At 52.0% G+C, this 9,948-nt stretch overlaps 1 protein-coding gene across 1 annotated transcript; it reads right to left on the bottom strand.

Annotated features, from left to right (window-relative positions):
* Positions 1–772: 772 nt before the first annotated feature.
* TMEM208 (transmembrane protein 208) lies at positions 773–6,874 on the bottom strand. Its single transcript, XM_064519298.1, is given in 7 exon segments — positions 773–1,225; positions 2,289–2,373; positions 5,883–5,920; positions 5,922–6,047; positions 6,317–6,376; positions 6,564–6,659; positions 6,734–6,874. Coding segments are annotated over 7 exon segments (549 nt in total). The 5' UTR covers positions 6,740–6,874; the 3' UTR covers positions 773–1,087.
* Between the last annotated feature and the right edge of the window lie 3,074 nt (positions 6,875–9,948).

Raw genomic sequence — 9,948 nt, 5'->3', positions numbered from 1 at the left:
GAGTACATGACCATTAGCTGTTGCTCAGACATTCAGCCAGTAAGCAGCATCACTTCACATAGCACATCATTAAATATAGCTCTCATGGCCATAGGATGCTGCAGAGGCTGGAAGGATTCAGAAAGGACTGGATACATTCACAGAGTGTAGTTCAAAACCTGGAACCACTGTAGCAAGCCAGGATGCCTCAGCTTCTGGGATACCTCCAGAAGCTTACCTCTGAGCAAGCCTACCTCTGCGTCTGGCTGTGCCCCAGGCCTGCCCCAACCCAACACATCAACCAAGGCTGGTTTCAAAACTTTTTCCCTGCCTAGCTCCCCTGAGCTGTTCCTGGTCTCTAACGCATTTGATTTCTGCCACAGTCTCTGCACCCTGGCTACACCATCCCTGGGAGATGTGTTTTTTTCAAAGAAAATGCAGATTTGGTTTTGGGCTCTTTTAGCTGGAGCCTTTTATCCTATTGAGCTCCCCCAAAGGTCACGCAGGCCAATTTGTGACTCCAAAGAGCCCAGTTTCAATGCCGAAAGCTCCAAGTTTGGCTGTGAGTCCAGTTCACAGCCCCTCCAGCTGCTTCGCACACTCTAGATATCACAGGGCACCTGAAGCCCCTCTCCAGGGAACGGACACTGTGGCATAGAGTGAGCTAGGGAAGAGACAAGATCAGCTCTCTTGGGAATTTCACTTTCATCTGGTCCAGGCCTCCAGAGATATGTTAGTATGTGTAACAGCTCCCCTCTGCAAGCCCCCCTGTATGAACACACTGCCAGCGAGGTCAATTATACTGCTCTTTAATATAGTATTTCCTCCAACATTGCAATCCCCAACCCTGAATGCAATACAGCACTACTTTAAAAAGGTATTTACACACATCCCAGCATAACCCACCCTTGTCATCACAAGGAGCAAGGCCTCGACCGGCACTAAGAACCAACCAAGGGAAGTCTCTTGCAGCCTTTACAGTGAAATGGCAGCAATGACAGAGGGCAACATAGATACTGCGATGGTTTCTGATTGGTTTCAGTTGCATCCCTGATGAAGTAACAGCATGGAGATGAGAGACAGCATTAATCCATCTCCTCAGCCAGGGCTAGAAGCGCTTCATCTGGCGGCGTTCTTGTCGGCGCTGTTTCTTCTCATTTGGCTCCTGACTGGCAGCCGAAGAGTCTGCTGTAAACCAGGGCCCCAGGATGTTCACCCACAGGAGATACACTGCGCGCCCCGGAGCCTGCAAAACACGTGGCAGCAAACTTGGTCACTTTGGATGCAGCTCTGGCAGGGGTAGTGCTAAGGTCAGGGGGGGCTGGTCCTATAGAGGAAGCCAAGGGAGCTGGCAGATGTCTACATGCTGGAACAGGGGCACCATAGGATGCACTGAAATCAAAGGCAGTGGCAGACACCCAAAATAAACGGCCTGATTTCATAAAATTTATGAACTTGCACGTCTCAAAGCACAGCACTTAAGCTTCATGTATGGAAATCCCAGCATCAGTTCTGAATTACCCAGAAAGATCCAGCTTCCCAGACATCCAGCCTCTCCCTCCCTCAAGAAGAAAAATATTTCTTTGAATGAAAGAACATGATCCATGCGGCATCTGGGGTAACATCACAGTCAAGACTGCCCTCTGCCAGGACCAGCACAAAAGGAACTTGTGAGTAAGGACTGAAACGAGATGCCTTTCCATTCTCCCAAGACTGCCTTATACATGTTCATGAGATATACTCAAAGCAACTGTGGGAGTTTTTAATTGATTGATTGGAGATTTTTAATCCTTTTGCAAAAGCTGTTTTAGCTGGACAAATGTTTCAAGAGTTAAAAGTGTCTGGTATGTTAATGGTATCAAAGCCTGCAGAGTTTGATCTACTGAATGGCAGAGCGTCCAGCAGTTCCCAGTCTCAGCCAATGCAGGTGAATGAGTATGGAGACCAAACACGAAGAGATACAGTCTGTTTATTAGACTGTCACAAAAAGGCATGGAAAACAGCTCTACACACTTAATCTGCCATGTGTTTTCTGTTGCCCTTCCACAGGACTAGAGAGAAAGGCCAAGACCAGCCTAGTTTTTGCATGGTTTACTGTGAGGTCTAACCAGAGGGATCAGAAATTCCCTTTCTCTTGTATTATGGTTTCATTTTTAACAAGATTTGATAAGGAGATTAAACGATTTATCAGAAACCAGCTTTGGCCTGAAATAGGACATGAAGAAATGAAATGGATCAGCAGTCCTCAGTTCTGAAAACAGGGAAAGACAGGGACAACTTAGAGCAACAAGGAAAATTGCAGGATTTACCAAGAGCCAGAAGTACCAGACGTAGAGTGAGAAGCAGCTCAGCACCTGGACAATAGCTGTCAGCAGGATCACATCCTTGAGGTGCCTGAAGGAAGAAAAGCAAAACCTTTTAGTTCCAGCCCCTGCTGCTGTGCCAACACAAGCCGCCTGCTCCACTTCAGGGAACAACCCTGCCTGGTCCCGACCAAAGGAGCTGTCCCTAAGACTATGCCCATTTTGCTACATGAGTTAATCTAGAAGGAAGTATAGCAATAACCAAAAAAAATCTGACAAGTCCAGCCCTCTTTAGGGCCTGGAGCTAGGATCCCCCGCCCAAAAGGGACACTGAGAAGTCTGAGGAATGTGAGGGGAATATCAGCAACAAGACCAACCTCCCAACAGCCTGCATCAATAGCAGGCACCTGCCTGTTTACTTGGACAATATTGTGGCATAAAGGATAGTCGCTCACATGCTCATGGCTGGCTGCACTAGGGGAAAGCATGAATCTTCACTGTGCCACTTCACGTGCTGACAGCTAGTTCTTCTGCAGACAGACACACTCAGCTGTGCCTATTGTCACCAAATGGCTGGGGTGCTGTAAGGACAAACACACTATCATTCACACGCTGAGCTACAACAGTAGACAGCTCCTACTCCTGCTCATCTGACTCTAGGATTTTCCATGCCAACCTGAGGCAGTGCTGAGAGCAGCCACGGACAGGGACAAGCTGCCCACATCTCAAATACCACCCTCCTGATGCTCAGGAGAGCATGTCAGAATGAACACACAGACAGCTATTTATTTTTCAACACAAGCCACACAGTGCCATGATGGGATGGGTTAGAAAAATGCCAACTCCTACACTCCCACTAAATCATTATCTGCTGGAGTAAGAAACACTCAAGACACATCCAAGAATGGAGTTAAGAAAACAAAGGCAAAGGCAATGGTAATGAGTTAGCCTGCCTCATTCAGAGCAGTACAGTGCAAAACGTGAGATTAGATAGTCAGCACCAGAAACAACTGATTTAGAGTAGAACATTATCACCACATCAAGCACTCAGACACTGCAGAATTTACCATCAACAGCTCTGTGATACTGAGGTTCAGAAATTTAGCACTTTACCCAAGGTCACACAGAGGGTCATGGCAGAGTTCCCACTGAACCCAACTCTTCAAAGAGTCCAGCAAGTCCCTACACCGTAAGATCAGCCTTCCTCAAACCTAGAGCAATGTACAGCATCCGTTTCAGTTACAGACATCGTAAGGAAAACACCTTCAAACCAGCAGTGTTCAAGAAACAGTTTCAAAAGAACATGCTTTAACTGTAGCACGGTCAAGTGAAAGACAGGAAAACATTCACTGCTTTCGGAAAGTAACCTCTAGCTTAATTCCCCGATTTACAAAGTGCTAATATAGAGTGCTTCACGTGACAAAGGGACACACTCAGTGGGAGGAGCACTCAATGTTCATTAACAGTTAACATTTGTGCACCTGCCATTCTAGGATCAAAGGAGTTAAAATAACGAAGGACTTGCACTCTCAGGGCTGAGGGCTCTGAAGATTTGGATATAACAGTGTGGGGCAAGAAGGGGATGGTAATTTCAACTGTGCAGTTTGTGTTTTTACAGCACTACCTCTGTGCTGCATTATGTTTTCCACAGCCCCTGCTATTTACCTCAGACAAACATCAGTTAATTTTAATCTACCAGAAAAGCCACCCCTACTGTGTATTGCTCAGACAGAAATACTTTGGTGGCCCGAGTACCTTCCAGGGAAGTTCTGCATCTACAGCCAGGACTGCAGAGGTGTTACAACTGCACTTGTCATCTTTTCGCAGTAAGTCCACAGAATCCCTACACTGAAATCTGACAATCATCTCCCCTGATGACACCATCTCCCTTGGCCATGGATCAGTTAGCAGGGGCACGCAGTGTGCTTTGGTGCCTTATATGTCCCAACAGCTTCTCCTAGAACTAGGAAGATACCCAAGATGACATGAAATTTCTTTCTTTTCCTTACTCGAATGTCCCATATCGTGTCTTTCACAACCAAAGGTACCCAAAATACTTTATGCTTCTATAATAAATCAGGAGAGCCAAAAGAGATGGCAAGTATAAGACAGGAGAAAAATGCTATGCTGACAAGCAGAAAAAAGAAGTTACTACAGGACAAACATGGTGAAAAACAAACAGCTCATATGCCACACTAGAAATAAATAATTTCCTCTCATCTTGGCCATATCCTCCCTGTGACTGGATCTCTTACACTGGGCATTTTGAGCCACTTTAACTGCACATAGAAAATTTCCTACTCCAACAAAACCACAGCAGGTGAGACTTTGTCCTGTACAGACACAGCAGTGGATTTATGCTGCACGAGTCAGCCTGCCCTTAACGTCCGCAGGACGATGTAACTCCCCTTGACTGGCAGGTAAGAAGCTGCAGCAAAAGACCTGTTTACCAAGAAGAGCACAACAGAAACCAGCAACACTTCTCGTGTACTGCCTCCTCACTTAAGACAGTCGCATTGCTAATCCAGCCAGCACAAACTGGCTGCCTGCCTCCTGCTTTGTGTCGCCTGCACTGCCATGTTTGGATTACAGTTCTGCCTAGGGATCTACTGAGAACATGGCCCCACTGAGTTTCTTCAAAAGACTGTGACAGTCAAGTCCTAAATCCCAAAGCCTACAGTCTCCATGGACATCTGAGGGAAGGAACCAAGTACTCTGGATACATCGCTGAACATGTGCTAACAAAAAAAAATAACAAAGAATGAACCAACAGATGGAGGCTGAGGGCAGGGAGGCCTGAGAACAAATCTTGAAGCATGCACAATTATTTGACTGTTTTCTGTAACTGGGTTGGGTCTTGTTGGAAGATACATAAATCTAGAAAATATTTCTACTGCTTCAATACTATTATCTCCTTATTTTACTTAACATCACTTTGCAAGAATTATTGTTCTGTGTTCCTTGACCAAGAAAAAGACAGCAATGTCACCTCCAAGAAGACTAAATAGGCAAACACATTGCACTGCCTGAAGAGAGAACTGGATAACACACAAGTGTAGAAGAAAAAAAAGCTAAGCAGGTGAGATGAGTCGGTTAAGACAAGGGAGGTTTTTGGTGTGAAGGCAATTGAATTAGCTGAGATCAAGTAACTGACAGTGTGTGCCCTTCTGGTCTGTCAAACACTATCTGCAGTAGTGATCTAAAAAAAGAAAAAAATGTTCACTACATGTGCAGAAGTACACACAGGATCAGTGCTGCTCTTTCACTGGAAGAAGGTCTTCAGCTGCTCCAATTGAACTGACTGCAGTCTTCTACCTGGCTGCTGAGTAAATGCCCTAAGGAGAGTGACTGTTCCAGGCTAACACATACACGTGGTGACTCACTACTAGTGCACTCCAGGTCAGGCATTCAGATAATGAGAACAGTTAGGTGCATTCTTGGAAAAAATAGTTAAAGGCAGAATGCGCAGTAAAGAGAGTGCTTCCAGCTCCTCCCACACATGCACTGGGAGACAACATGGATCTGGAGCTGAGGTCCGGCTTCATCCTTGCAGTGCTCTCCCAGGTCTCCTTGCACGCTCAGGCAGCAGGTCCTGCTCACCTGGACTCGTGCAGGTGTGGACACTCACTCTGCCATCCCCTGCTCCATATTCAGGTCAATCCCCCCGTCAGCAAGGCTGCCATCATCTGTGAAAGACGGCTTTGCCATGGAGTTCATGGAGCGGTAGCTGGTGCCGTATACCACCAAACTGAACACAAATGCAAGCTGCAACATGGAAACAGAGGTCAGCCACGAAAGCCACAACTCCCCAGATAAAGCAGCAAGGGCAGAAGCACAGGTCTGCTGTTACACAGCGCCTGCCCATCACTGACATCAGGACTAAGCCTGAAAGGACCAGCTTTTCTGCTGGGCCTAGGTGCATACAGAAACACCAGTAACAGCCTCCCATGGGCCCAGCAAAGGAAAGGGATGACTGCCACCCTCCCGGCCCATCCTGCCCTCTGCGCAATGCGGGGAGAGCACCCGGTGCTCACCCATGTCCAGACAGAGGTGCTGGGGTAGCAGATCACCAGGTTCACCACTGTGTACACGGCCTGCGGAGAGAGCACAGCGGGGCTGCAACGCGGGGGCACCGGGCCTTGCCCCAGCGCTGCCCCAGCCGCGGAGCCCCTCGCGCCTGCCCCACGTCGGCTACGGCAGCCCCCAGCCCCCCGGCAGGACTAGGACTCGGCCCCGGCCCCGGCCCCGGCCCCCGGCCCGCTCGGGCCCGGCCGCACTCACGGAGGCCCCGAGGATGATGCGGAGGTAGAAGCGGAGCGTCTCCCTGTTCTCCTCGAAGATCTGCTTCTTGCCCTTCGTGCCCGCCTTCCCCTTGGGCTGCGGAGCAAGAGACACAGTCAGCAGCGCGGCGCGGCCCGGCCCGGCCCGGCCCGGCCGCCCGCGCCACTCACCGCCATGGCCGCGCCGGGCCGCCGCTCTGCCGCAGCGCTGCCGCCTTCCGGCGCCGCGGCCTCACCGGAAGGGCGCTGCGGGCCGCCGCGCTTCCGTGGCAGAGCGGGGAGCGGCAGAGGGCGGGACGACGGGGGGAGCAGGGGGGACGACGGGGGGAGCAGGGGGGACGACGGGAGGAGCGCGCGGGCGCTTCGCCGGACTCCGGCTGCTCGCCCGGCGCCTTCCCGCAAGTGGTGACCCGAGCCCTGCGCTTCCTGCCCGCGGCGGCCCGGAGGGAGGCGGCGCTGCTCAGCCGCGCCTGGCACCGGGCGGCAACGACCCTCGGGCCTCCGCCGCCCCCCGCCCCGGCCCTGAGGGCCCCCGACTCGCCTCCTCTAGCCCTGGGGTCCCAGCAGGCCTTCCCCATGCCAGTGCTGGCGTCCTCCTGAGTCCCTTCTGCTAGCCCCGAGGCACCCTGCAGGTTTCCCCCACCCCGGTCCTGGGGGTCCTCCCCATTAGCCCTGGGGTCCCAGCAGGCCTCACCCCGGTCCCACTTTGCTGCCCAGGGGTTCAGGGTGTTGCAGCCTCCCCTTCCCACCCCGGCCCTCCTAGCCCATCTGTTCCCATCCCCTCTCCCTTGGCTCTTGGGAGAAAGTTACCTACAACATCCCAGCAGTGTCAGTCCTGCACGACCATCTAGAGCCTGGACAATGTGAGCCTCACCGCCCTTGACGCCCTTGACTCTCTCCTGGGATGTGATTCAGCATGTTGGGCAGTGCCTGCGGCCACAGCTGCAGAGCCTGGCTCAGCAGGGCGGCAGCCTCACAGACACCTTTTTCACCAGCCTTGTCTTTGCATGTCCCTGCTTGTCCTCACTGGATCTGAGTGGCTGTAACAGCCTCTTTACGTCCGGGATTCTGTTCTCCAAGCCTGAGACAATCCTCCAAGCCCAAGAGGCCCCGACTCACCTGCAGGAACTGAATTTGTCCAACTTGTGCTACTTGTTTGTTCTCAGGTTCAGCAGCCTGGCTGGCTGCATGCTGCAGCTCACCATGCACTCTCTGGCCCACCGCCACTTCTCCTTGGAGTTTGACCCCTACCATGACTCTGACAACTACAAGTCCTCTTCCATACTGTCCTTCTACAACTTCCTGAGTTTCTTGAGGGAGCAGAAGAGCAGCCTTCAGGCCTTGGATTTGAGTGGCATCAGCATCAGAGCACAGGCTATGAAAACCCTAGTGCAAGTAGAGAAACTGTGTCTCCGACAGGTCATACTTCAAAACTGCCAGAACCTCTCTGTTGAAAGCATCGGCTTTCTCTGTGAGCACCAGCCAGGCTAGACCTGAGTGGATGCACGGAGCTCTCTGACAGGGCAACCCTCACTGTCTCAGCCCACCCCCCAGGCCTCCAGAGCCTGCGCCTGGGGAAGCCCTGCAGACTGGCTGAGGGGGCTTTTGGGAGGATGGAGGAGCTCAGGAGCCTGCAGAGCCTGAATGTGTCTGAGTGCAGTCAAGTGAGCGGCAGTGAGCTGGTGAAGGCTTTCTCCTCTCTAGAATGGCAGCCTAAACTGGCCTCCTTCGGTTTCACCTTCTGCTCTTTGCTTAGAGTAAATTCCTGAGTCATGGCAACTTCCGCTGCCAGAAGTGGGGCTGCTGTCAGAGCTTGTCTCCATATTCAGGTGGCAAGAGCCGTCATGGGCAGTGGACTGCTTGCTGGGCTGAGGTCCCGAAGCTGTGTGGGCAGGCATTTCTCTGGCTCACGCAGCCTGGGCTATTATCTTTGGTGCTTTGGCCTTTCACCCCTTGCTGCCTTCTCCTCAGGACAGTTCTGTCCTCTGCCTGGCCAGGTCTCTGAGCAGCAGTCTGCGTGCGTTAGATCTCTCCTCATGTGTTTCTATTACCAATCGAAGTAGCCAGTCTATTCCCTTCATCTCACCCTCTTGAATCTCCTGCATCTGTCCTGGTGTAAGCAGCTGACAGACTGGGGGGTCTCCTGGGCATAGAGGAGCCCAGAAGGAAGCCTCAGAGCAGCAGAGAGGTAAGAAATGTGGAGATCCCAAATAAGACAGAGGGCATGGCCTGGAGTGGCCTCTTCAGCACTGAGACATTGCTGTGGTCAGCTGTTGGCTAGGTCACTCCTTCAGCTGATGTGTGGCAATGCCACTGGGACTGGGACTCCCCTGTGGGCCATCAGCAGGGTCACAGGAGGCAGTTGCTTCTCCTGCTGCAGCTCTGCGCTGGGACAGCGAGCATGGGCCTTGCTCCTTGCTGCTTTAACCTGTGTCTCCTTTCCTTGGCAGGAGGAAGTAGGGCCAAAGTTCTGCAGGAATTTTGGAAATACAGGTCTCTTCCTGCTACCCTACCCAAACCTGGAGGAAATTTCCAGGGTCCTGCCTGACTCGGACTGTCAGAAGTCCCAGAAAGAGACTGAAGCCTCTCTTCAGGCCCTCCAGCACCTGCAGGAGCTGGACCTAACTTCCTGCCACGAGCTGACTGATGTGAGTCTAAGCAAGGTGTGGGTGTGGTGCTGTAGGGAGCAGTGACCTGTGATCCAGCAAGGGGAGGAGGAAGCGACATTGTGGGAATGCCAGGTTTTCAGGTGATATTGCTCTAGGTCCTGTCGTCCTTAGAGAAGGCTGGCAAATGGCACTTCTCCTGCTGCGTGTGTGCAGGGGTGGTGGCCTGGGTTAAAGCGGGACAGTTCTGGAAGTGCAGGAGCGCATTGACAGCCACAGAGCCAAAGGGAGCTGGCCGGCTGGCTTACTTGATGTCTGTTGCCCTCTGTCCAGGTTCTCTGCTTCCCAGGGCTGAGGTGGCTGTCCTTTAGCCAAGTCTCAGAGATCACTGACACCCGCTTGGTAGCAGTTGCTAGGGTCTGCCAGAGCCTAGAGCAGCTGTCACTGAGCCACTGTGGAAACTTGACCAGTGGGGCTTTATAGAGGCAGCTGTCTTTTTACAGATTCTGACTTTAAATATCTCTGACTGCAACAAGCTCACTCAGCAGTAGGTATTGCAGAGGCCCAGGTCCCCTTTTCTTGCTGCAAGCGTGTGGGCCTCACAGGCCCCAGAAGTGGGGCTGTGGCTTAGCCTGGGTGGGCTCCAGGACCAGACTGTTCGGGGGACAGCCCTGAATGCTGTCTCTTTTGCAGGACACTGACAGCTCTCAGCAAGCAGTGAAGACAGTTGAAGAGCCTGGACATCTCCATGTGCAGTGGGATCAGTATGACAGATATAGA

Source organism: Dromaius novaehollandiae, chromosome 13, assembly GCF_036370855.1.
Source record: "Dromaius novaehollandiae isolate bDroNov1 chromosome 13, bDroNov1.hap1, whole genome shotgun sequence".
NCBI lineage: Eukaryota > Metazoa > Chordata > Aves > Casuariiformes > Dromaiidae > Dromaius > Dromaius novaehollandiae.
The sequence above is the reverse complement of the archived record's forward strand: the minus strand, read 5'-3'. Positions and strand labels throughout refer to the sequence as shown.